General features: G+C 48.6%; 2 protein-coding genes across 10 annotated transcripts in view; one reads left to right on the top strand and one right to left on the bottom strand.

Annotated features, from left to right (window-relative positions):
* Positions 1–9,754, top strand: part of Pi4kb (phosphatidylinositol 4-kinase beta) — a 32,729-nt gene extending 22,975 nt beyond the window's left edge. For 2 of the 4 annotated variants that reach the window (XM_051199422.1, XM_051199423.1), the window contains 5 exons: positions 1,270–1,535; positions 7,441–7,573; positions 7,814–7,934; positions 8,479–8,541; positions 8,877–9,754. In XM_051199422.1, coding sequence (XP_051055379.1) covers positions 1,270–1,535; positions 7,441–7,573; positions 7,814–7,934; positions 8,479–8,541; positions 8,877–9,058 — 765 coding nt within the window. In that variant the 3' untranslated portion in view covers positions 9,059–9,754. The remainder of the gene's footprint in view (positions 1–1,269; positions 1,536–7,440; positions 7,574–7,813; positions 7,935–8,478; positions 8,542–8,876) is intronic. The other 2 variants (XM_051199424.1, XM_051199425.1) reach the window with 1 other exon arrangement.
* A 209-nt stretch (positions 9,755–9,963) lies between these two features.
* Positions 9,964–18,622, bottom strand: Znf687 (zinc finger protein 687). 6 transcript variants are annotated; one of them, XM_051199421.1, is made up of 10 exons: positions 17,988–18,081; positions 15,896–16,060; positions 13,234–15,362; positions 12,911–13,089; positions 12,410–12,586; positions 12,157–12,319; positions 11,691–12,020; positions 11,499–11,611; positions 11,160–11,304; positions 9,964–11,049 (listed from the first exon to the last, which is right to left on the bottom strand). In XM_051199421.1, the coding sequence occupies exons 3-10, from the start codon at positions 15,343–15,345 to the stop codon at positions 10,555–10,557; spliced, it is 3,714 nt and encodes a 1,237-aa protein (XP_051055378.1). In that variant the 5' UTR covers positions 15,346–15,362; positions 15,896–16,060; positions 17,988–18,081; the 3' UTR covers positions 9,964–10,554. The 6 variants fall into 6 exon arrangements, with proteins under 6 accessions (XP_051055378.1, XP_051055375.1, XP_051055376.1 ...); XM_051199418.1 differs by lacking the exon at positions 15,896–16,060 and adding an exon at positions 16,703–16,798 and having other exon boundaries at positions 17,988–18,078; XM_051199419.1 differs by lacking the exons at positions 15,896–16,060; positions 17,988–18,081 and adding an exon at positions 18,479–18,622.
* Positions 18,623–26,954: the final 8,332 nt, after the last annotated feature.

Raw genomic sequence — 26,954 nt, forward strand, 5'->3', positions numbered from 1 at the left:
CTGTTCAGTCCAATGCTTTATAGTATTTGTTTGTATTTTTGTTTGGTTGATTTGGTTTTGGTTATTTTTATTTTTTTTGGTTTGTTTGGTTTGGTTTTTCGAGACAGGGTTTACATGTGTAGCCTTGGCTGTCCTGGAACTTGCTTGATCTGTAGACCAGGCTGGGCTCAAACTCAGAGATCAGCCTGCCTCTGGTTCCCGAGTACTGGGATTAAAGGTGTGTACCACCACTGCCTGGCTTGTTTGTAGGTTTTTTGAGGGGTAGACGTGGCTTGAACTTTTTCTTGGTTTTGTTTTCATTTTTAGAAAGGCTCTCACCACCTTGAGCAACTGTTACTTGCCTTGTACCCTCTATACTCTCAGCCAGTGTCAATGCTGTCCCTGTGCCTTGTGCCATACGGCACTACCTCCTACCTCAGCTTCCCAAATACTAGGCTTATAGTATGTGACACATGGCTTAAGTACTTGCATTCTGTTTTGTTTTGTTTTTGAGACAGGATCCTATTGACCTCTAACTTTCGCTTATAAACAATGTTGGCCTCAAACTCCTGGTCCTCCTGCCTCTTCCTTCCACATGCTGGGAATATAGCCTTATGCTACCACATCCATTAGTATTTTCATTTTCTTCTTATAATTTGCTTTTATTTTATGGCCATTGGTGTTTTGCCTGCATGTGTGTGTGGGTGTCAGAAACTCTGGAACTGGAGTTACAGACAGGTGTAAGCTGTCATGTGGGTGCTGGGAATTGAACTCAGGACCTCTGAAAGAGCAGCCAGTGCCCTTCACTACTGAGCCATCTCTCCAGCCCCAGATTTTCATTTTCCAGAAATGCTTTCTCTGCCCCTAAAACCTTGACTTTTTATTATTCAAACTTACATTAGTAGCTCCTACTCTTCCTACTCGGGAGGGGACAGTGAGATTTCTTGTTCTGTCTGCCTTTTTCCTACCTCTGTATGTAGTTTCCTCCCTTTGCCAGGCCCTGGACTTCCTTTTCAAACTTCCTGGTTCTGTTATTTGTGATTGTGTATACCTGTAATCCTAGAATATGTAAAGTGGAGACAGGGATCAGGAATTTCAGGCTAGCCTGGGCTATATGAGTCCCTGTTTCAGACATAAAATTTCCTGGTTCTTAATAGGTCAGTGAGTCTTACTTATTTAATGTCCTTCAATCCAAGATACCAAGGGAGAAAGACTGAGGAGGAAAAAATTTATTGTTCTCCAGTTTGGAGAAAGATGAGCCACTCTCAGTGCCTTTGTGTCTCTTCACAGTCCATTTGGGAGCAGGAGCGAGTGCCTCTTTGGATCAAGCCATATAAGATTCTTGTGATTTCAGCCGACAGTGGCATGATTGAACCAGTAGTCAACGCTGTGTCCATCCACCAGGTGAAGAAACAGTCACAGCTCTCCTTGCTCGATTACTTCCTACAAGAACATGGCAGTTATACCACTGAGGCATTCCTCAGTGCCCAGCGCAATTTTGTGCAAAGTTGTGCTGGCTATTGCTTGGTCTGCTACCTATTGCAAGTAAAGGACAGGTAAGTGACTTGTGCCCTTCATCCTACTCTTTCACAAGGGTCTTCTGTGTCCCTTCACATATAGTTCTCAGTTGACAAAACAACTTATTTTTAGGAAAGATGTGTTTGTGTGACTTTAAGCCAATGAGGCAGTCTGACGCGTGCTGGAGGAAATGAGGACAGAAACAGAACATAAGGATAAGGATCTGAGTGAGAAAAGCTAAAAGGATAAAGGAGAACAAGGACAAATAAAGCTGTGGAACAAAGATGAGATGTTCCATTGGGATCAAAACATGGGTAGCACATCAGTCCTTCACTATGAAGAGTTTGGAGATTTTGTTTTGTTTTTTGAGACAGACAGGGTCTTTTTATGTGACCCTGGCTGTCCTGGAACTCACTCTGTAAACCAAGCTGGCCTCGAACTCACAGGGATCTTCCTGCCTCTGCCTCCTAAGTGCTGGGATTAAAGGCGTGTGCAACCACAATCAGCAAGAATTTTATTTTGCACAATAGGAATGATATGTTCTGGTTTGTAGATGCCATGTGATGCTATGGGCGAAGGTCAGTGTGACTGGGTCCTTAGCAAGAAAGCAAAAAATAATGGAGCCTGGCACCAAGGTCAGTCAGTGACTGAAAACGGAAAGGAAATGAAATGGATGAGGGATACCATGGAGATTAACTTGAAATTCCCAGTCTTCTTGCTCCAACATGATTTCCCAAATGTTTGTTTTTTATGTGTATGGATGTTTTTCCTGCATTTATGTCTATGTGTGCCTAGTGCCAGTGGAGGCCTTAAGAGGGCATTGGATCCTCTGGGACTGGAGTTGTAGGCAGCTTTAAGCCTCAATGTATGCTAAAAAAAAAAAAAAGTAACTACTCATCCTCTGGAGGAGTGGACAAGGTGTTTTGTGGGTTTTTTTTGTTTGTTTGGTTGGTTGGTTTTTTGTTTTGTCTTTCAAGACAGGGTTTCTCTGTAGCTTTGGAGCCTGTCCTAGAACTCACTATGTAGATCAGGCTGGCCCCATACTCAGATCCGCTTGCCTCTGCCTCCCGAACACTGGGATTAAAGGCGTGTGTGCCATCAGTACCTGACCTGCAGCCAGGGCACATAGCAGTGGGTCATTTCTCCAGTCCCCAATTTCCACAAATTTTAAGCCTTTTGTTTACGTAGATTGTCAACTTCTTTCAATATCACATGATTTTTTTGAAGCCTAACTTCACACAGGTGAAGCATTGATAATGGCACCACCTATACCCTGTCATCTTAAGCATGTCTCAGGCAAGTGGTTTGGTATGTGGCCTGAATGCTCCTGTTGGTTGCACCTCTCCCTGAACATACAGTGGCTGGGGTCTGGCGAGTTGGCTCAGTGAATTAAAGCTATTGCTCAGTTCCTGTAACCAGTTCCAGAGTTGTCATCTAACCTCCACACACACCCTGGCATGTGCTGTAGCATATGTACACATACACATATACACGTTATAACACTAAAAAGGTAGATTTTAAGGAGAAATATGATAGCCTATGCTTCCAGGGCTCCCAGTGACATGACAACCCCATTAGCATTAGTCAGTTGAGCAGCTTCTCAGGCTCTAGCATCATCTATTTAGTGACTGTATACCATATATTTACATGGCATCACTACATCAAGTGAAAACCCTGTCAAGTGAGTGCTCCCTCATGAGGAAGATACGGTTCAGTAGTAGCTTTGGAAGCCTATGGTCATTCTACCCTGCCAGGCATACCACACAAGCAAGGGCCCTCTCTGTGTGAGAGCTGTGGGAGTATAACTGTAAGTATCTTGATTGCAAACTTTAGACTGTCCTTGAGCTTCAGGATTTTGAAACACAGAGTTCAGCTACAAGACTGAATGAATGAAAAACAGGAAGCTGGCACTAGTTAGACCTCAGGAATTTTATTTTAGAAACTGATATGTAAAAATATTAAAATAGGTAATAAATGAAACCACCAAAAGAAAATATTTGAAAGATGAAAGTCTGTCCCTTTTGGTGTGGCAAGGAGCTGATTACCATTTTTTTTTTTAAATACATGAGTTTTATCTGCATGTATGTATGTGCACCACCTGCATAGTGTGCCCAACAGACCCAGACAGCATCAGATCCCTTGGGAATAGTTTCAGATGTTTTTTAACCACTATGTGCTGGGAATTGAACCTGGGTCCTCTGGAAGAACAACCAGTGCTCTTTACTGATAAATCATCTCTCCAGCCCCTGATGAACTAGTCCTGATAACTTAAAGAAAAATAGATGTGGGTTGGTAATACAGCTCAGTTTGAAGGGTGCTTTGCTTATCATGCACAATGATCTAGGTTTGATCCCCATTAATATTGGGAGGTAGAGGCAGGAAGTCCAAGATCATCCTAGCTACATATGGAATATAAAAAAAAAAAAAAAAAAAAAAAAAAAAACTACTGGGAACCATCTCACAAGATGATGGCCACAAAGAAAAAAAGTTGTTGATGTTGATCAACTGTAGGTCTAGGATCCAATTTGTTATAAAATCACATACACTTAGCTGGTGTCGATGGCACATGCCTTTAATCCCAGCACTTGGGAGGCAGAGGCAGGCAGATGAGTTCGAGGCCAGCCTGGTCTACAGAGCGAGTTCCAGGACAACCTCCAAAACTACACAGAGAAACCCTGCCTCAAAAAAAAAAAAAAAAAAGTCAGACACACTCAACATGGTTATATAAGGCAAAGTAAAATTGGTTATCCTTACCAACAACTATCCTCCTTTAAGCAAGTCTGAAATAGAGGAGTGTACCATCTTGGTCTAAACTGTTGCCTGTCACTACAGTGTCAATAATACCAAATTGGGCATAGCATGCAGAATATGCTACAAGGTCGTATACAGTGCCATCAGTCAGGAGATTTTAACACCAATACAAGCCTGCCAGAACAAGCCCACAAAGAGTAAACCATTCAAATTTTTCTTTAGTAGAATCTTCTGGAGCTGATTTTTTTTTTATTGCATTTTTATGTGTATGTTTTACCTACCTTTTTATTGCATTTTTATGTGTATATTTTACCTACCTTGCAAGTAAGTCTGAACACCATGTTTGTGCCTGGTATCCACAAAGGCCAGAACTGGAGTTGGCAGTGAGCTGCTATGTGGGTGCTGAGAATCAAACCTTGGTCCTTTGGAAGAGCAGCCAGTGTTCTTTACTGTTGAGTGCCTCTCTCTCCCCAACACTGCTTCTTAAAAAGGGAGTGGGGTGGGGAAGACTGAGGTGTAGCTCAGTGGGTAGAATGCACAAGACCAGAGTTCAGTCTCTAGCATCCCATAAAACCTTGCATACTGACACAGATAGCAGAAGGAAGACCAGAAGTACAAGGCCATCCTCATGTTCTAGGCCAGCTTGTGGTACATGAGACTTTCTCTGAATAAAAAAACAAAACAGCAAAGGAATAGGGACTCATTTTTCATGTCACATATTCCATATTCATAGTTTAAATATGCAAAGTTTTTGTCATTCATAGCTGGGGCTACAAAGGGGTAACCAGCATTTGGTACCTGTGCACTGTGTGGGTCTCTCTCTCTGCTTATCAGAGAAAAGTAGCTCAATAAAGATGGGACCCAAATATTTTGGGGCAAAATAATTTTTATTTATCATTACTTGGATAGATCCATTGTTAAGATTTACTTCTTCCTTTTATTTATAGAAAATGTCCATTCTGAAATCCCTGCATTAATATCTTAGTAGAAGGTCTGAAGGGAAATTTGACAAAACTGCCACTTGGGGGAACTAAAAAGAACATGTCCATTGCACTGGTACAACCAAGAAACTTACCTCCTTTTATTAAGTCTACTTCAGGGATTTTTAATAGTATGGATTTTCAGTAAGTGGAATTTGTTATGTTCTGAGTTTTAAAAAGTGAAATGTGAATATATTTTTTTAATTTATCCCCCAAAATGTCACTGTGAAGACAAACAAGAAAACAGTAAATTAGAACAATTAAAAACAAAACCCTCCATTTAAAAAGGTGTCCTAAGGCAGCTTTCCAGGCAGAAGCTATTCTAGGTAGTTAAGAGAATGAAAGTGCCTGTCACTTTGGGACTTTGGGGGTGGGGGATGATCATTTGTTTGCTCTTACTCTCTAGATTGTGTGGGCACTACTACATTTGTTAGTGCTTTTCCACAACTGGAAGGACTCAGGTAGGTCTTGCTCTCTGCATCAGTCCTCTTTCAGCCAGCCTGACCAACTCAGACAAGGTGGTTCTCAGATGGGGCGGGAGTGCTCAGCCTAACAAAGCTTCTATTGATAGTGAAAAAGCTGGTTATACTGAATAGGCCAGGCCTCACATGCTTAGCATGTTAATTGTTCTTCCTAGTCATTAATGTGGGAATCTCAAAGACCTGGGATTTATCTCCATTTAAACTCTTCTTCCTGTAGTATACCTCTCCTGAGGGTTTTTTTTTTTTTTTTTTTGTTTGTTTGTTTTTTTATGTAAGTGTATACTTAAATTCTTCTCAGCCAGACATGATGGCTCCTTCATGTAATCTTAGCACTTGGGAGGCTGAGGCAGAAGGACTGCTGTGAGTGTGAGCTGACTTGGGCCACAATAGTAAGTTCCAGGCCAGCCTAGGTTACACTATAATATATCTTTAAAGGATTGGGGAGAGTCTGGGGAGATAATTCAGTCCATAAAGTTACTGGTATAAAATCATGAGGACGTGAGTTCAGTCTACAGAACCCAGATTAAAAAGCCATGTGTGGATTCCCTTGGCAAGCTGCTCTAGGAATCCCAGCGCTCAGGAGACAGAGGCAGGTGGGTCTCTGAAAAGTGAGTACAGACCAGCTAGGCAGGGCTACATAGTAAGACCCCCATCTCTCATTTCAAAAAAAAGTAGATGGCTTCAAAGGAACAATGCCTTAAGTTGACCTCTGGCCTCCACACAAGTACATGAATGTACACCCATGTGACAAAATAATTACACTCAGTCTGCTTGCTTCTAATTGTTGTTTTATACTGATGGGGCTTTGTTTCTACAGTGGGATGATTAAAAATTAAAACAATCCCAGCACTCAGGAGGCAGAGGCAGGTGATTCTGTGAGTTTGAAGCCAATTTGGTCTACATAATGAGTACCAGACCAGTTGGGGTTACATAGTGAGACCCTATCTCAAAAAAAAAAAAAAAAAAAAAAAGGTAAATTGATACTTAATGAGCCCCCTCCTTCCATTTAGACAGCTAGCTACTGGAGACTCAGACTCCTTATTTATTTTTTTTTTTTTTTCCTTTTTGGTTTTCAAGACTGGGTTTCTCCATATTGCTTTGGTGCCTGTCCTGGAACTCACTCTGTAGACCAGGCTGGCTTCAAACTCAGAGATCTGCCTGCCTCTGCCTCCCGAGTGCTGGGACTGAAGGCGTATGCCACCAACACCCAGCAGGCTCCTTTCTTTACATCCATGTTTACTGTTCACAGTCAAGCTCAAGTTTGGGTACTAGAAGTACAGTTTTTGGGAAATTAGCATCTATTTGCAATCTGCCCTCAAACTCTGTCATTGAAGATGACTCTCAATTTAGGATCCTCCAGCCTCCATCTCCCGAGTGCTGGTGCCATTATTCACATTCAGTTTATGTTGTGTGAGGGAACAAAGCTAAGAGCCCAGGGCTTCCTGCATGACAGGCAAGCACTCTACAACCAAGCTACATCCTCAGCCCTGCAGCAATCTTAGAACTATTTTAATTAAGCTGATAATTGAATTTCATGCCCCAGTCTGTCTTTGTAGTTTTCTGACTTCCTTTTTGTTGCTAGTTTTAGGTCCTGGGAAATTGACCCAGACTTGTAAGCAACAGGAAACATGGCTGGGGCCTCCCCTGTCCGGTATGGTGAGGCCAGTGTTGCAGCTTGAGATCCACCTAAGCCAAACTTACTGTTGCCTCTTCCTCTTGCCCTTCCTCAGGCACAATGGGAACATCCTTCTGGATGCAGAAGGTCATATCATCCACATCGACTTTGGCTTCATCCTCTCCAGCTCACCCCGAAACCTGGGCTTTGAGACATCAGCCTTTAAGCTGACCACTGAATTTGTGGATGTGAGTCAAAAAAGAGGTGCCTCTAGGGGTCACTGTGTTCCTGACAGGAAGAGGTGATGGGCTCCCCCAAATCAGGAAGGAACAGAACAGAAATGGCAGTAAATCAGGATGAGCTTGAGAGCTTTCTTGTGCAAATGGTGAAATCTACCGTGATTGCCTTAAGGAAGTTCTGGGAGGCCCATGGGAAAGAACCCACCAGAATTCCTCTGTGCACACTGTGCGCACTCTCCTCACTTCCAGGTCATGGGCGGCCTGAACGGCGACATGTTCAACTACTACAAGATGCTCATGCTGCAAGGGCTGATTGCTGCTCGGAAGCATATGGACAAGGTGGTGCAGATTGTGGAGATCATGCAGCAAGGTGAGGCTGGGGAAGCCCAGGGCTTGGGCTGCCTTAGGTTGGGTTGCCCAGAACTTAGAACCTTTAGGAAGGTAATCCCACATCAAGACTCAGGTTGGGGAGGGTTCCTCAGGGGGGTTCCATTTCCCCTTTAGAACACTCTTTTCTTCACCCTAGCAGAAGTGGGAGGGGAGAGTAAAGGAACAGCAGAACACCCATCTTCAGCCTCCTACTCTTCCCAGTCTTATTTCTCAGTCTCCTCCACTAATTCTGCTGCTTCTACCCACTTCTCTCCCATCACACTTGACCAACTGCCCTGGCCTCATCCACTACCTCAAGCCACCTTCCTTTTCCCTACTAACCAGTCCTGCTCAACAGAGTTCTTCCTGCCTCTCATCTTTTACCTTTCACTCTGCTGCTTCCTTGGTCATTTGCACAGGATCCTCCCTCACACAATTCCTCTGGGCCCCCTCTAACCCCTCCCCCCCCAAAAAAAAAAAACAAAACATCCATTTTCCCCACCTAAGTTGCTAGTCTCCTCCCCATCCTTGCCCATACCCCACAGGTTGCCGCCGTTGCTCAGGAGCATCTCTGTCTGGCCCCGTGGTGACGGTGGCCCAGGTCATCTGTGAGTGTCAGACCTAGCGTAGGCAGAGGCCTGCAACCAGATAAGTGCAGGGCCCATTCCCAGAGCTTTTTCCCAGCCTCTCCTCTGGGCTCTAAGACTCCTCTCCAAGGCTTACTGGGGGATATTGTGGGCTTGCCTTCCCCTGTTCTGCCCACATTCTCCCACATACAGAGGAACTAACAAGTATGGGATGAGGATGGACTGAAGGCCTCCAGATTGCTTTTCTCTGCACAAGCACCCTGTGGTGGGGAGGGAAGGAGGACGTTATGTACCTCTAGCTCTATTCTCTTTGGCTACTAACTACGAGCCTTAATTGCTACTGCTTCCCCCCCCAGGTTCTCAGCTTCCTTGCTTCCATGGCTCCAGCACCATTCGCAACCTCAAAGAGAGGTTCCACATGAGCATGACTGAGGAGCAGCTCCAGCTGCTGGTGGAGCAGATGGTGGATGGCAGCATGAGGTCTATCACCACCAAACTCTACGATGGCTTCCAGTACCTCACCAATGGCATCATGTGACACCCTTCTCAGACCTAGAAGTGGTGGGATCGGAGGCACCCTCCCTAGGAGGACCCTTGCCTAAGAAATCCCAAATCACAAAACCCTACCCACCTAACCACCTACCCAAGGGAAAAGGAAGGCAAGAAATACAAAGGATCATGTGGTAACCATGAGAGCTTGCCAGAGGGTAGGAGAGCCAGCCACGGGGTCCAGACTTGCTGGGGCTTCCCCACCTCCTGCTGTGTCAGTATTACCACCTGACAGATCCCAGGACTCACTGCCCTCCAGACGAGAGAGAGGTAACGGATGGACATGAACACGGGGCCTTCTTCCCCTCCGGAGTCTCAGAGATTCTTTCTACAAAATGTCTTGTTCTCTCTGGGTCCCAACAAGACGGGAGGGGTAATGGGTTCTTGGTACTTAGGATGTAATCCTATGTCTGACCATGCTGCTGCCCAACTCTACCCCCTCCCAGGGGCTGACCCCTAGCGCACATTCCCCCTGGCAGGTGGATTCTGCCATAGGGTCCTGCACTTGCTGAGGTTCCCCATCATGGGGCTAAGGAAGGGAATTGCCACAATCCCTCTAATGTATTGAGGGTATTGGCCTAGCCATGGGGAATTTCTTACCCTGACCCTTTCCTGACACCCAGGGAAATAGCTCTCAATTTTTTTATTTTTAATTTTTGTTTGAAATAAAGTCCTTAGTTAGCCATCTGTGTCTTGTCTGAGTTGCTTGTGGGGGTGGGTTGAAGAAGAGGCTAAATCCAGCATACAAAAGGCACCAAACACACATGATGAAGATTACTTTTCCATCTGCCTTGGTCAATACTGCCTCTTCCCTGAGAAGGGCTTCCCCAGTTCTGACTCACCCCCTCCCTAACAGTACACATTGTCCAACTCACATAAAAAGAAAAGCCTGAATGGGGATTAAACCACAAGCAGTTTTAATGGTCTGGTTTTCTCCCTCGTTTCTCCCACTGTTAGTATTATTACTACAAGAATAAAAGATTCCTGAGAGCCTGTCCTCTCCTCTCCGTGGACCCCATTTGACAGGACTCCTCCCCACCAACCCCCCACCCCTAGATATCTGGGGGAGACAAATGGAAGGCACTGCAGGGATTGGGGCGGGGTGTTAGTGCCAATGAGTTAAGAGGAGGGAATACTAGGGCAGAACCCAGCCCAGAGGAAGCAATCTAGCAGAGGGGTAGAAGCTAGACCCTGTGCATCCTTAGGTCTCCCTTGTGCCTGCCTAGCAGGCTCCTGTCACTGGGGTGTGCAGCACGAACGTTAGTGTTGGATTCGGAAAGGAAGGAGAGCCCACTTAAGTAGGACCCAGGGACCAAACCCAAGAGGGAGTAGGGTACAAGTCACTAGAATCCTCAGAAGCCTTTCCCTCGGGGGCAAAAAAGAGAACTGAACAAAATAAGTGTTAAACTTCCCAGCCCAGGGAGGTGACAGCAGCCGTGAAACTGAGATCCAGGGAAGAGAACTGGCTAACCCTAGGCCTGGGACCTAGTTGTCCCCACTGCCTCCCTGCCGGGCCCTGATGAATGCCATGCCATGCGTGCGGAAATGGGTCTTGAGATTCAGAGGGCTATCACAGCTCTTGCCACAGACCTTACAAGTCAGAGGGCCTCCAGAAACAGGCAAAGGTGATTCTCCACCCTCTGGGTCAGAGCGTAATGGAGGGGCTTCTTCTTCCCCATCCCCCATCCCCAGAGCACTGGCTTTACCCCCCACCCGTCTCTTCTTGTGGCTAATGAACCGGTGGCGGCTCAAGGAGCCTGGGGAAGCAAAGCACAAGCCACAGTCCAGGCATTGTTGTGTGCCACCATCCACCCTCAGCCCCGCCACAATGCTCTGTTCCGCTGAGCCACTGCTCCTATAGCGAAGAGGACCGTGACCTCCTGACCCAGGGCCACCCCTCAGGGACTTGGCTGGTGGTGTTGTGCTGTCAGGCTCCTCACTGCATGAGTCAGAAGACTGGCGGCGTTTCCGTCCTGGCCCCTGGAGAAAAGTGGAAGAAACTGGGCCTCACCATCACCCTGGCTTCCTGAGACCAGGGACTCACTAGTTTCTCGCTCCCATGACATAACGAAAGGAGGGCTTCTTCTTACCTGGGCTCTGCCACCAGAGCCTCGGACCAGAGTGCCTCCTCTGCCAGAAGGGGCCTGGGTCCCAAGGGGCAAGCCATGGCGGACTTGGACATGCTTCTCCAGGATCAGGCGACTACTGAAGGTCCGCTTTCCCTCTGTGCAATACCTAACAGAGGTAAAGTGGGCAGGGTGGCACCAGAGGAAAAGACCAAGGCCCACAGATCCTGAGAGAAGGAAGGGCTGCCAGAGCAGAGGGAGGCTTCAACTTTTGGATCCCTCAAGCAGGAGGCAGGTAACAGGTACTCTGGGAGTAAGGGTCATCTAGCAGGTAGGAAGAGGGAATGAATGAGTCAGGGTTACCTGCATGGGTAAACTCTCTTGATTCCCTCATGGTTGACCCTGACATGGCGCCTCAGGCTGGGGGCAGAGCAGAAGGAGCGCTCACACAGGCGACAGGGAAACTTTTTCACTGACTAGAGAGCAAGGAGTGGGAAGTTTCAGTCACACAGGTCAACACTCCAGCCTACCTTTCCCAGAGGAAGCCTAGCTCACCTTGCCATGTTCCTTCTTCATGTGAGTCACATAATCTTCGCGCTCAGGAAACCAGGAATGACAGAGGCCACAGGTCCAGCCCCCAGGCCCCCCACCCCCACCTTTGATGCCTTTGCTTCCCAGGTCCCGTCGGGGTCGTTTGGTTGGGCGGGGAGGCTCAGGGGAGCTGGGCAGCTCCTCTTCGGAGGATGAGGAAGATTCCTCAGTAGCAGGGGCTGCCTCTGCCTGAGACACAGCCAGCTCCTCAGGCTCAGTCTTGGGGGTCAGAAGGGCACCTCCAGCCCCTTTCCCAACTGCCTCCTCTCCCAAGCGTCCGGACTGATGAGTGTTCTATAAGAGCAAGACAAGAGGAGTGGAGGAGAGCCTGGGTTTGCCAAAGTCCTCACTTCCCCCTGCTCCCCACAGCCAGACTATTCAGGTCAACACAGCTAAGTTCCCACTCCCTAGCTCTTTCCTCCTCCCGTACCTTGAGATGTTCCAGCATGGTCCTTTTTTGGGCAAAAAGCAGAGGACAAGATGGACACTTAAAGACACTGACACGCTGGGGTAACAAGTGCTGGTCGAAGTGTGAGGAGAGGAGTGGTTTGTGAGTGAAGACTGTGTCGCACATGGCACACTTATAGATCAGCCTGTGGAGAAGGTCAGGGTAAGCATCATGACAGGACACAAAGCCCCACCCTGCACCCCACCCCTTCCTTTGCTCCCTCCCCAGGTCTCACTTGGCTTGCTGGGTGAGGAAGCTGGGATGCTGGGAGTAGAGGTGGGCATGGGCGCTGGGTGCAGACTTGAAGGCCATGGGGCAGATGGGGCACTTGTGGAAAACTTCGCAGTGTGATGCCTGTATGTGGGACTTGATGGAGTTTATACCCCCGAACACCACCGCACAGCTAGGGCACCTAGGAAAGGAAGTGGGAGGTACCGCAGTGAGGTAGGGGCATCTCCAGCACCCCACTTACTCTTGAGAAGAAGGTGACTTCCAACAGGAAATCAGCAAAGGCGCATAAGTGAGGCTATCTGAGGAGGCAGAGCTGCAGTCCCACCAGGAGCCCTGCTCTCCACTGCTCTCACCGTACATGACTTGAGGGCAGGGTATGACATGTGTCAACACAAATAGAGCTGAGAGGGACAAGAAAAATGATGGCTCTCCTTGAGAAGCCATCTACAAGGTTGCTGCTAACAAAGAGATCCTGAAGTTCTATGGGGAGATGAGTATGAGGCACCTGTATCCTACACGGCGAGAGAAATGCAGACAGGCCTCTCGAAGATGGGTCTGAAAATTGGCTTGTAGAAAGTTGCCCCCACACTCAGGACAGACATGTGGGGGTCGGTTCTTATGTGTGCGCTGGTGGGCACTGAAGCTGCAACGATTGGGGAGCATCATAGGGCAGGATGGGCACACCTGTCAGGAGGTTAAACAAGGTTAAGTTGATGAGGGGTGCTCTTACCCCATTACTTTGCCTAAGCAAGCTCCCAGTACCTTCCTGGACTTTACATCCATAGTGTCTGGTTGTCCCTTCCCCAAGAGAAATGAAAGACAACTCACATTGCTGGCAGACCCAAGCGCAGGAGGGCCCAGCTGTTGGAAGTGGGCTGCCATGCCAGCCTTGTCCCGGCACTGCTCCTTGCACTCCAGACATCGAAAGCATGTGTAAACAGAGGCAGAAGGGGGGGCGGGGGGCTCTGTTGGGAGTGGTAGCACAGGGGCTTCAGTGGCAACTGCAGTAATAGTAGAGGACACAGTCCCCTCCCCCTTGCCCAAAACAGGCAAAGCCAGAGGTCCAGGAACAGGTGGGACAGCCACAGGCAGCAGGGGGGTGATGTCTGGCTGCCCCACCATCTGGTCAAGGGCTACAGGCCTCATGACCAAATGTGAGCATTGCATGACAAGCCCCTTGTCCTTGTGCTCACGGGCATGCAGGAGTAGACTACACTTGTTGAAGAAGACCAGGCGACGGGCACAGTGGTTACAGGTGACTTCTATACGCATGCTTCTGCGATCATAGTGCCGTGCCAGGCTCTTCTCCAGAGAGAAGGCATCCCCACACTCAAGGCAGCGGTAGCCTGTTGGAGGCAGGGCCAGCCCAGCCTCAGCTGGTGGACTGAGGTTCGGTCTATAAGCAGGCAGCAGATTCTTGCTGTTGAGGATCTTGTTGAAGGCCTCTACCAGGCTAGACTGGGTCCGAGAGATCACTGATCCAGCTGTTGTGCCTGGCCCAGTCACAGACTTAGAAGGCTGTACCATCACCACTGAGGCACCATTTACCTTCTGTCCCCCAAGACCTAACCCTGTTCGTACTTCGGCCTTGGGCAGGGTTTGGGGTACCAGACCTAACACACTCTTCGTCACAGTCTTAGGGCTGGTGGCATTCCCCCCTGGTAGAACCACAGCCTTGCGGGCAACACTAGCTGCCATTAACATGGCAGTGCTAGCATTCTGGATGGTAGCCACAGGTAACACTGTACCCTTCAGCCTTGTACCATCACCCAGTTGGACACTCACCACCTTTGGACCCTCAGGGGTTGGAGCTACAGGAGATAGTTTCAGGAAGCTAGCCTCAGCCAGGAAAGCTCCCTCAGGTAAAGGGGCGGGGGGATCAGGTTCTGAGGGAACCCTGGTTACAGTTCTTGTGATATTCCCACAGGATGTTTTAATAGTCTTGATCCGCACCTTGAGGGGCCTAGAAGAGCTGGAGGAGGTTGGTGAATCATTGCTGTCCTCGTCTGCAGCCTCAGCTCCACTAGAGGGGCTCTGGGGACTCCTTGGGGGAGACTTGTCCACTGTCCCCTCATCTTCTTCCTTCAGAGGTTTACAGCTGGATGCCTTCTCAGGGGAAGCAGGAGGGCTCTGGTGACCTGGAGACTGCTTGAAGGACATCCCAGCCACCTGGGTAGGTGAGGCACTGGCGGGAATGCCTGCCGCCTCTGGACTGGAACCTGAGCTTCTCTGAGTTAGGCCCTGGGAATGGGGGGGGCTGCAGTTTTCCTGCTTCAAGGCCCCTTCTGGCAGGAGAGAACCAGGAGGCAGCAGGGTTGAGCCATTTTCTGGGGCCAGCTCAAAGGGAGTGGAGAAAGGAGGTGGGATCATGTCACCATCCTGAGGAGGAGTAGGTTCAGGAGGTAAGGTATCTGGGTGGTCCCCTGGTTCAGACCCAAAATGAGCAAAGAGGTCCAAGGGTGTTTTGCCTTCCATAGCTTTTTCTTTCCAGGCATCCCCCTTGACAGGAGCTGGAGAATGGGGGGTTTCTGAGAGGGATGACTCAGGACCCCCAAATCCATTTTGCATCAGACAAGACCCCACAGGTCCTTCCTTAGTTACACCCCCAGCCTTGGTCTCTTCTTCTCCCGAATTTCCAGTCAGGGTCTCAGACTGCTCTGGACACACAGTGTTCTTGACAATGACGCTGACTGTGGAAGTATCTGGTGGTTGAGGAAGGCCATGTTCAGACGCTTCAGCTGGACTCTCAGGGTCATCCTCAGTAGTTGCTGTTGCTGCTCTGTCTTCAGAATTACCTCCTACACTGGGCTCTGGCTTCCCTTGGCCTCCCGGCCCCTCGTTTTCTTCTGGCCCAGAGTGAATAGCTTCATTTGCATCAATGTCAGGGATATCAAAAGCAGCAAGGAGGTCATCAAAATCAGGGGTTTTCATGTCCCCCATAGCGACAGGTCCCAGACCTAACAAAAAAAACAGTAAGAGTGAGGAGAAACTGGGGCATCTGAAAGAGACCTTGGACCTTCCCCTCTCAGTAATTCTGTATTGATCCCCTCCAACTTGGTAATCTCCACCATATTGAATGGTGAATCCTAAAGAGTTATTTGAGGTATTCAGTGTGCCAAACCCTAAAATCAGGTTAGTGGGAAAACATCAGGTTATGCCAGTCTAAAAATGAAGAGAAAACCAGAAAGAGATTGTCAGAAACACAGAGTAATAAGAGTTAAAGGTTCTTAGAGAGCATCTCAGATGAAACCAGATCAGGCACAGACCCAGTTTACCAACAGAAACATTAAGGGCGACTGACACAATGCTCTAGGGTCTGGGACTATTTGTGTCAGCATGGACCGATTCATATTCTCCATGGAATATGAATTGGGGGTCCAGAGATCTGAAAGGCCATTAGACAAAGGAGCAGAGATTAAAGCTAAGATTTAAACTGTTCTACCTTCAGCATTAATCACTGCTTTTCAAGTAAGTTACTTCATTGCCTTACTTTTGCTGTTTCAAAGAGGGAAAAAGTAGTTCATTTATCAAAGTTCTTCTAGAAACATCCAATCCAGGATAGAATTTATTATTGCAGCTGGGCCAAATTAAGGACATGTGAGGTAAAGGAGAAGCTGGTTGCACTGGGAAGGAATATACACTGGGCCACCTAGAGCTAGGGTCAGAGATAAGAGTCAGAGGCCATCTAAAGTCATGTGTGAAAGATCTGGAGCCATTCCTGGCACCTGGAGCTCTAGCATGGTCAGCAGGGACAAACAGATTCAAGGGATAAAGAATAAGACATAGAAAGAGGCAAGGAAAGGGAGAGACATAGCCACAAGGGCCCCAGCTGAGTCCTGCTGGCACAAACACCTGCTGCTTGCTCACCTGCCTTCCCCAGAGTGTCTTCCCTCCTCTCTCTCCACCTTGCTCTCCCAGGGTTAAAACTCCAGGGTAAAAGCTGATCCACACAGCTGCCACAATGGGGAAAAGCTCATCCTTCCCACTGTCATTTCTACTTAGTCTACCTCCTAACTCAAACTACAACTTCTTGGGCAACAGTAGCCTAGGAAGTCTCCCACAACCTTAACCAGGCTCAGAAGGGATGGGGGGGAGAGGGAATAAGTCCCACAAGACTTATGTGTCACTAAAGCAACAAGGCCAGCTCAGAGACTGTGGAGACCCAAGCTCTAATCTCCATCAGTTCTTAACCATAAGTGTTTCTGTAGGAAGAAGCAATGGGAAAAGGACAAATTCGCTCCCCTTTACATGTTCCCTGCCCAGGATGCAAGCCATTTCCCAGGGCCAATTCTCTCACCTCTTTCCAGCCTTCAGACTGTAACTGGAGATAGTCCCAGCAGGTGGCGGCTGGCATTGCACGGACCAAGGTGGGGGTGGGGGGCAAGGGTACCAACTAGAGGAAGAAAGGGGAGTCCTCCTTGCACTTTACCCTCTTAATTCTGCACATTCTGGGTTTAACAAAACCCGTAGTTCTGCCCAGATGAATTGCTTAGGTCCCTCTTCAATTCGGCTGGCTAAGGTCGGGAGACCTGGGCTACCTTCCCCATTCAAGCTCCCAGCAGAGTGGGTCGGTGAAGTACAAACCAATGGGGACTTAGGAAACATCTGCGAATTGGCCGCTCCCAACCACCTCCCTCGGGCGTGCAAGTGACTTGGAGGTCATCCGATAGCCACCTGGAGCAGATAGGGGCCAAGCATAGAGGCTTGGCGCGGATGAAGATCCTCCACTCGGCTGCCAGGCCTCTGGAGCTCCATCTCCCTACCCCCTTTCCCTCTGCTCCCCAAAAGCAAAAAGAAGGGGCTTAACAAGAAGGGGGTGAACAGACCCGGGTAGGGTGGGGGCTCCACTGCCCTTTGCCCAAGGCCTGCTGCGTAGAGCAAAGCCAAGGGGCCAGAGCCTGGCCGGGGGCGATTAGGTTGCGGCCAAGCTGGGCAGCGGGCTGCATTAAGTGCCTGCCATCTGCCAGTAACTGGCGCGGGAAGCAAGCCCGGGGTTTCAGGTAGGGGGACGAGAAGTACATTTAAAAAAAAAAAAAGAACCGGAGGGTAAACTGAGGCGAGAGGTGCTTCTTTCACTTTCATGGGCTAAGAACTCAGGGCAGGGCCTTGGCCAGGCCAGGCCTGTTGGATCTGCGGCGCTGCACATCGGGGGCCAGGACTCCCCGGCAGTGGGGAGTGGCACGAGGGGAGTGGAGACACAAGAGGGGGCGGTCCCTGAATGACTCTAAGCTCTGCAACCAGGTCATACCCAACTCCAACCTGGTCCCCTTCCCCTCTGCGCACCGCGCAGTCTGCCCGGGCTCCGACCCTCAGAAACCCCCTCGAGACCCGAGTGACTGCAAGGCGCGCAGCGGGCTCGGGGCGCCAGCTTGAGTCCTGCAGGGGCCCGGACGCTGACCCGCACCCGGTCGGGATGTAGACTCCGCTGTGGCTGGGCCCAACTCCCCCGCCCCCACCGCCCGGCACGGACACCATTTTAGGTCGCGACATCCCGCAGCCTCCAGTCCCCCGGCCGCACTCCGATTGCCTCTCGGTCTAGGAGAGCCAGGACTTAGGGGTCCCGGACCCCCCTCCCACGTTACCAGGCTAGGGGCAGTGCTTTCAACAGACTTGAGTTTCCACAGCGGTCCTCGAGGAGGCAGGCTGCGACCCCGTCAGGCAAGCAGCCGCCCCAGGGGGCGGCGCGGAGAAGGGGGTAGTTGACCAAGTGGGGGAGGGGCAGGGGCATTTACCCGCCCCCCCGGGGGGCGGAGCCAAGGGCGGGTATTTGCAGCGAGCACGCTTACTTGTTCCGATCCTAGTGCGGGCTGAGACCCCGCGGCCTCCACCCGGTTCCAGCCGCCACCGCTGCTCCCGTCGCCGCCGCCCTCCCCGCGGCCGCCACTACTTCCTGCTTCTCTCCGCTTCGGCCTCCCCTCTCCCTCAGCTCCCTCCGCGCTCCTGGACCGGGCTGCCCGCTTTCATACTCGCCATTGGCCAATGGCCCTGTCCATCAGCTCTGAGCCCCACCCAGCCCCGCACGGGGTTGGCCCTCCGTACCCAGCTCGGAACTGGCCCTTCATAGTCTTCTCACCGTGATTGGACGAAGGGCCCGAGTCCTGCGGAGAGGCCTCTCCTCATTGGCTGCTCCGGAGTCCACCTGCCCCATCTGCGTAGCTCGGCAGCCATTGGCCACCGCCGCTGTCGCTTAAGCAAGAAGCCTGCCTTCGTCTCCGCTTCGGGACGCGAGCGGTGACTAGCCCAGAAGCGTGGCGGTCCCCTCTCTATTGGCCGGTCGCTCGAAGCTGGACCCTGTGCCGCATGTGTGCAAACTTAGGAACTCCAGCTGCGTGGCGGCGCGCCGAAGGGAATCTCGTCAGCTCCGTGTGGAACCTGGGTGTTTTAAGTGTTCGTGCCGACTCCTCAGGCTAAGCCGCGACCGCGAGGATGAGGTGTAGGGTTCACAAAGTGGGGCGCCACCCCCAAACATTACGTCATCGGGGTGACCCTTCCCTAGCGATCCTCGCAGTGGCCAAATTGCTTTATTATCCGGGTGGATGCGGTCCTCGTGTGGGTCAGCCTCTGGGCGTTGACACCACGCACAGCACAGCACAGCTCCTCTCCCTGCGGGAGAGCCGGACAGGCCGTGGGATTCGGAGTGTAGAAGAAACCGGAACCCGGGACCTGGGACCTGAGAACGCGCTGCGGACCGGAAGTGGGGGAGGTGACGTTGGGAGTGCTGGCGTGGCCTGGGCCACAGCCAAAGAGCTTAAGGTAGTATGCTGATAGGCCTCTCAGACGAGAGAAGGAGGGAGCCCAGAGCTGTAGCCCATTTAAGAGAGCTCTTTTTCCCCGCCCCCGGCACGAGCTGGCGTTCCTGTTAAGGTTGAGCTTTCCCGCGCTTTGCCGCCCCGCCCCCTGGAGGCGGGGAAAAGGGTGGAGTTGCTGGGGAAATGAATTGCCTTGACACTCTCCCATCTGCACGCTTTCGCAGCATCCATCTGCAAGCCCCGCGTGCCACCTGGCGCACACTATAGCCTGGCTACGCGCCGCCACCGCCCACCGCGAACACAGCCGTTCCAGGCGACAAGAGTTTTTTTTTTTTAAGATTGTGTATTATTTTAACCCACATCTTCACCCATTCCAAGCAAGCAACCCACCGACTTAGAAACGTGTCAATTTTTTTGTTTGTTTGTTTTAGCGATTCCGAGGAATGAACCTGAAGAGTCGCACATGCTAGGCAAATGCACTAACGCTGAATCTATACCGTCTCTCAGTTTTGGAGATAGGCTTCTCACCAACGTTGTCCTGCCTGCCTAGTAACTGGGGATACACTGCTGCGCCACCAGGCCCAAAGTTTGGTAAAGCTTTTAAAAGGAGACTATTACGTGCCTTTGGATCTCCTTGTGACTATTAAGGCTACAACGACGAAGTATGAATTCCAGCTTCTAGATGGAAATCTTGGAACCGCTACATTCCACATGATGGCAATAGGCAAGTCGTTCTACATCCCCAAACCTATTGTCTCATGAGTAAAATGGAAATTATAATATCCACCTGCCAAGATTAGTTTTGCAAGAATGAAAGGCTTAGAATGCAGAAGTACTATTTATAAAATGATAACAAGCAGATGAATGCAGCCTCCACTCACCTGTCATCTTTCTCTGCAGGCGCCACAGCTCACAGTATTCCCCTCTCTGAATAACTAATTGAGAGTTCTTTAATGGAGAGCTAAGGATGTGGCTTAGTTGGCGTTTTATAAATACAAAGTGCTTGTATTTTATAAACCTGGGATGGTGGCTCATGCTTATAATCCCAGCACTTGGGAGATGGAGGCAGGAGGGTCACATTCAAAGATAGCTTTGGTTACCTACTTAGGGAGTCTGATGCCAACCTGGAATGCATGAAACTCTTGAGTCCAACAGGAAAAAAAGTCCCTTCTGGACGTAGCCAACCATCCTTCCATTCCATTCCCACATTCTCCTCTGGGTCTCCCTATAGGTTTAGTAATTACTACTCACATACATGTATTATAATTAGAATTTTATGTCAACTCATCTAATCCTTACCCCAACTCTAGAGGAAAGTACTATTACGTCCATTTTATTGAGAGGGAAACAAACACAGACAGGCTAAATTAATTCTCTTACACAAAGCCAAAAGCAGTGGAACTGAAATTTCAAGAGCCCAGAAAGGTAAACGCTGAATTACAGATTCCATTATCAAGAGAATTCTGATTTAGAAGTTTGTTCTTCAAGTAGGTGTATTAGTCATGTGTTTAGGAAATACTTTTCAAACTAGGTGTAGTGGTAGAAATCTTGTAATCCCAATGCCTGGAAGGTGGAGGTAGGAGGAGCAGGGGTTCAAGGCTACATAGCAACTCCCAGGCTGTATTAGTTACTTTCTGTTGCTGTGGTAAAACACCATGGTTGGTTTGGGCTTACAGTTCCAGAGTGTTAGCATATGACAGCAGCAAGTGGCAGGCATAGAAGGCAGGAACAGAAACTGAGAGCTTACATCTTGATCCACAGGCAGGAAGCAGAGAGGGAACTGGGAATGGTATGAGTCTTTAAACCCTAAATCCTACCCCCAGGGACATCAGTAAGACCACACTTCCTGAACCTCCAAAACACCTCTATCAAGTGGGGAATCAAATGTTCAAGTGCCTGAGACTTACATGAGACCCTGTGACCAAAATAAGAGAGAAATAGGAGAAAATGTTTTAATTTAGCTAATATGTCATAAGGGCCATTTGTGAGTTAAACACTATTTAGGGCACTAGAGCTATAACAGTGAACACAACAGACAAGAGTCCCTGGAGGGCACTAGAGATAAAGCAGTGAACATGGTAGAGAAGGGTCTCTGGTGTGTTGGAGCTGGAGAGACAGCTCAGCAGTTGAGAGCACTGGCTGCTTTTACAGAGGACCAAGTTCAGTTCCCAGCATCCTCATGGAAGCTCACAACCATCTATAACTCCAAACCCAGGGGTGCAGACAAACCTCCATAAACATAAAATGAAAGAAAAATATAGAGCCCCTAGTATAACCTGGGCATTCTTACAAATCTGAGCTCTCAACTACTTCAAAGGCTGAGACAAGCAGGCTCATTTGAACCCAGCTGTCCAGCCTGGTCAACATAGTGAGGTCCTATCACTAAAATAATAAGTAAAACAGATAGAATCATATTAGAAATTATATTTGTTAGAAGAAGGGGTGGGTGTCAAAGCAGTGGACATTCATGAGTTTCCTTTAAATGCATATTGTCATTAATAATTGAGCCAATCTGAAGGTACCTACTGTATAGTTCAAACTATATGAGCTCTAGACAAGGCAAAACAACAGGGACAGCAATAAATCAGTGATTGCCATGGGCTTAGGTGGAGGGACAGATGACCAGATAGTGCACAGGGGACTTTATAGCACTCAAACTTCTAGGTAAAACACTACAATGATAGACACATGACATTCTGCATTTGTCAAAATCCACAGGTGAAGCTTAATATAAATTAATGAGTTAATTCTAGTTAATAATAATGCATTGATATATGGGGCAGGAGAAATGGATCAGCAGTTAAGAATACTGGCTAATCTTCCAGAGGACCAGGGTTCAATTCCCTGCACCCACATGACAGCTCACAATTGTCTGCCACTCCTGTTCCAGGGGATCTGACACCTTGACACAGACATTCATGCAGGTAAAACACCAATGAACATACTATAATAAATGATTTATTATAATAATAATGCATCAATATGGTTGATCAGTTGAAAGAAATACACAATGATTCAAGATAATAAGGGAAATTGAGGAAATGATAAGAAGGAATATACCAGCACTATCTGTATTTTTTGCCTAATTTTTCTATAAGCATCTCTAAAGTATATTTAAAAGCAAAAACAAAATTTCAGCTGTGTAGTAGTGGTACACACCTTTAATCCCAGAAGCAAAGGCAGAAGAAACTCTTGAGTTCAAAGCCAGCCTGGCCTACAGAGCAAGTTCCAGGATGGTCAGGGCTACACAGAGAAACCCTGTCTCAATAAAGTATTTTTTAAAAATTAAAATCAGGGACATTTTTTAATTCAAAATTTCAAAGCATGGAAAGAAGCCAGGAAGTGTGTGAGGGTTGTAGTTCTGGATTGGATAAATGAGTAAAGGCTTTTCTGATAAGATTGCAATTAAATGGTCCCAGAAGAGCCAACTAACTCTGCAACTATCTGGGTCAAGAACATTCCAGGAAGGAGATATAGAAGGTTCTTAGGTGGGAGTGTGAAGCAGAGGGGTCAGCAGATAAGCGGGATGAGTCTGGTCATGGGGGATCTGAAGGCTGTTTAAAGGGTCTTTCCTGCTAGCCAGATGTGGTAGCACATGCATTTAATACCAGCACTCAGGAGGCAGAGGCGGGTGGATCTACAAAGAGTTCCAGGATGGCTAGGGCTACACAGAGAAACCCTGCCTGAGAAAACTAAAAAGAAAAGATGAATGTGGTGTCACACACCTGTGCCCCACACTGGAAAGGCTGAGGAAGGAAGATCGCAAGGTTTAGTTTAGCCTGGACTATCCCGTGAGACCCTGCCTCTTAAGTTTAAAAAGAGCTGGAGAGATGGCTCAGTGGTTAAGAGCACTTGCTGCTTTTGTAGAGGACCTAGGTTTGGTTCCCAGCACCCACATGGCGGCTCACAATTGTGTAATTCCAATTCCAAGGGATCCAGAACCCTCTTTTGACCTCATGCACCAGACACACACACAGTACACATACATACATTCAGACAAAACACTCAAAGCTAATAATAAATTTTAAAGAAACACACACAGCTAGACTGATCTGGGGATGTAGCTCGGCAGTGGAGCTCTCCTGAGCATGTGTAAGGCCCTGACTTCAATTCTCCTGCACCACAAGAAGCAGTGGGAGCTAAATATAGTAATAGATGCCTACTTTCCCAGTGCAGGGAAGGAGGCTGCAGGAGGATCAGAAATGAGTTGCCAGGACAGCCTGGGTTACATTAGACCTTGTCTCAGAAGATGAAGACAATACTGAAGAGGACCTAAGGTGAAGATTGAAAGGAGGGAATAGTCCATGGGTCCTCCAGGGGAACTCCAAGCTTTCCAGGACACCGAGGAAGAGCAAGGAGGGAACCAAGAGGATTCTGAAAGTTTAAAAACCAAAGTCCCTGTCCATAGGAGGGAAGGAGAGTGGTACACTGATAGACGCCACTCACATTAATAGGATGAGAATTGACCCTATGGGCTAAAACAAAATAGAAGTCTTCAGTGGCCTTGATGAGGACAGACATGGTACATTAACAGGGACAAAAGCTTGCATAGTATCAGTTCATAAGAATGGAGGAGGGGATTACCTTGCCCAGCCCTTATATGGGAGAGGAGCTTGGTCCTGCCTCATCTTGATGTGCCATGCTATGTGCAAGGCCATGGGAGGCCTGTCCCTTTCTGAATGGAGACAGAGGAAGAGTGGTGGATGGGGAGAGGGGCAAATGGCTGGAGGGTGGGGGATTGGGGGTAGAAGAGGGAGGAGAAAGGTCGGTATGTAAAATAAAGGAAAAAAAATAGAGTGGAAGGGGCAAGGCAGTGGTGGCGCTCAACTTTGATCCCAGCATTTGGGAGACAGGCAGCTGAGTCTTTGAGTTCAAGTCCAGCCTAGTCTACAAAGTGAGTTCCAGGATAGGCAGGGCTGCACACATAAAAAGCCCAGCCCTGAGGGTGGGGGGTGGAAGAGGGATTTGGAACATGGTAGCATAACCCTTCAATCCCAGTATTTGTGAGGCCATGCTAGCCTGATCTACATAGTGAAGCCCTGCCTCAAAACAAAACAAAACAAATGGAAAAAAGGCTGTCAAGATAGCTCTGCTGAACCCTGTGATCCCACAGGGTGTGCTCTGCTGCGTGCGAGCACACACACACACACACACACACACACACACACTGGAGGAGGGAGACACCAAATGAGAACATTGCCTAGGCAACCATCTCAGTGGAGAGCACAGGTACCCAAAGGAGACAGAATGATGAAGAAGCAGCTTTTAGAGGTATGGGACTGTTTGCAGTGTCTGAGACTGTACTGTGTGTAAGAGTACCCCCTGAGGCCAGAAGAAAATGCTAGAATCCCCAGAGCTGGAGTTTCAGGCAGCTGTGAGATGGACGCCAAACACAGGTCCTCTGGAGAAAAAAGCAGTAAGCACTGTCAACTGCACCAGAAAGACTTTTTTTCATTTCATTTTGGTTTTTTTTAATATTTATTTTTATTTATTTGTTTATTTTATGTATGTGAGTACTTTGTTTTCATCCATACCAGAAGAGGGCACCAGATCTCATTACAGATGGTTTTGAGCCACCTGAATTCAGGACCTATGGAAGAGCAGCCAGTGTCCTTAACTTCTGAGCTATCTCTCCAGCCCACCATTTAAGTGTGTGTGTGTGGTGTGGTGTGTGTGTGGTGTGTGTGTGTGTGTGTGTGTGTGTGTGTGTAAATATATATTTCTGTTTTGTTTTTTGAGACAGGGTTTCTCTGTATTGCTTTGGAGCCTGTCCTGGAACTAGCTCTGTATACCAGGCTGGCCTCGAATTCACAGAGAGCCACCTGCTCTGCCTCCCGAGTGCTGGGATTAAAGGCATGTGCCACCAATGCCCGGCCTTGTTTTAATATTTTGTATATATGGGTGTTTCTCCTGCATGTGCTACATGTACTGCATGTCTGTGCTACACATGCATGCAATGCCACTGGAGACCAGGAAAGGGCACCAGATTCCCTGGGACTGGAGTTATAGGTGGTTGTGAGTCACCAGGTACTGGGTATAGGACCCAGTTACTCTGAAAGACCAGCCTGTAACTGCTGAGCCATCACTCCAGCCCCTAGTTTGCCATTTGTGTGTGTGGGTGTGTGGGTGTGTGTATGGGGGGGGTTGAGACAAGTTCCTGTGTGTGTGCTGTGTGTGTGTGTTTGGGGTGTGTGTGTGTGTGTGTGTGTGTGTGTTTGGTGTGTTGTGGTGTGTGTGTTTGGTGTGGTGTGTGTGTGTTTGGTGTGGTGTGTGTGTGTGTGTTTGGTGTGGTGTGGTGTGTGTGTTTGGTGTGGTGTGTGTGTGTGTTTGGTGTGGTGTGGTGTGTGTGTGTTTGGTGTAGTGTGGTGTGTGTGTGTTTGGTGTGGTGTGTGTGTGTGTGTGTTTGGTGTGGTGTGTGTGTGTGTGTTTGGTGTGGTATGTGTGTGTGTTTGGTGTGGTGTGTGTGTGTGTGTGTGTGTGTGTGTGTGTGTGTGTGTTGGGGGGTTGAGACAGGTTCCTGCCTCTATGAACTCCAAGTTGGCCTTGAACTTGTGATCCTCCCCACCTCTGCCTGATAAACGCAGAAATTACAGACAGACATGCAATCAAGTTTGCTTTGATTGTCTCAGTGGTTTAAGACAACAGGGTTGGGAGTATAGTTTGTGGTAGAGTGCTTACTTAGAGTTTGGAACCAAGCATCACAAAGAAGAGGAGGAAGAATACACAGCTATATGCTCGTGACCTCCCCCACCTCACCCCATGTGTGCAAACATAAGGAGGAGGAACAAAGTCATCCTCTAAGTGAGGATGAAGGAAAATCTAGACACTGGAGGAGAGAAAACCTAGAAAAATTCAGGAGAGGAATGAACTAAGCGGAAACCAAAGGGCTGAGAAACCAGCAGATGGGATTGTTCATTCGAAAGAACATTGGGATCATCCACATTAAAGGGCTGGGGACACAGCTCAGCTACTAGAGTGAGTGCTTCCCTGGCATTCCCAAAGCCTCGGGTTCAATTACCAGTACCAGAATAAATAAGTAAATCTACCACATAACCCTGTATGTAAGCTAAGGGAGCATCTCAGAAGAGGGCAGAAGGACTGGGAAAGTCAGGGGACCAGGAGGGCTACTACAAGACTGTCTTCTAGATGTGACAGGAAAGTTGCACCCATGAGATCTCAGCAGTATGGCTGCTTAAACAGGACCTGAACAAACCACCAGTTGCTAGGACAACAGGCCTAGCAGAATGTCATTGAGCCTCACCCCTACATGGAGAGTTACCAGCGATGAAATGAGCCCCCTAAAAATAGTTATTCAATACCAGTGGTCAGCACTAAAAAATATGCATACAAGAAACACTACACAGACCCAGCAGGTTGCATGAATTTGAAACAGATATGGGGGAGGTTGGAGGAAGGAGGGAATGATGTAATTAAATTTTAATTAATTGTTTTTGTTTTTAATTTAAGAAGGAAGGAAAGAAATCATTGGGCATGGTGGCTTGTACCTATAATTCTAGCAACAGACTGAAGCAGGAGGACACTGAGAATTTGAGGCCAGACTATCTCTCAGAAAAAGATGGTAATCTGGGACAGAAGGGACAGACAGGAGCACTTTTCTATCTGTACTGTGGAGATGTTTGCACTCCATATGGTAAAGGATCTGCTCCACGGCTTAGCAAGAACACACTGGTGATGGTTTGTGTTCTTAGTTAAGCCCTCCTGCCCCTGCCATGTTGACACCCACAGGAGGGAGTGCTGGGATTGGTAACGATCACCACCTGACAGAGGGACAGGACTGAG

The sequence above is a fragment of the Phodopus roborovskii genome, unplaced genomic scaffold, assembly GCF_943737965.1.
Source record: "Phodopus roborovskii unplaced genomic scaffold, PHOROB, whole genome shotgun sequence".
NCBI lineage: Eukaryota > Metazoa > Chordata > Mammalia > Rodentia > Cricetidae > Phodopus > Phodopus roborovskii.

Bases quoted from the DNA above. Each gene is read 5' to 3' on its own strand.
- Znf687 (XM_051199419.1), bottom strand. From the start codon at position 15,345: ATGGGGGACATGAAAACCCCTGATTTTGATGACCTCCTTGCTGCTTTT. The intron at 12,320-12,409 runs GTGAGACCTGGG...CCTTCTCCACAG, and splicing joins TTCCTCACCCAGCAAGCCAA to GCTGATCTATAAGTGTGCCA. The intron at 11,050-11,159 runs GTAAGAAGAAGC...ACTTTTCTCCAG, and splicing joins GCTCTGGTGGCAGAGCCCAG to GGGCCAGGACGGAAACGCCG.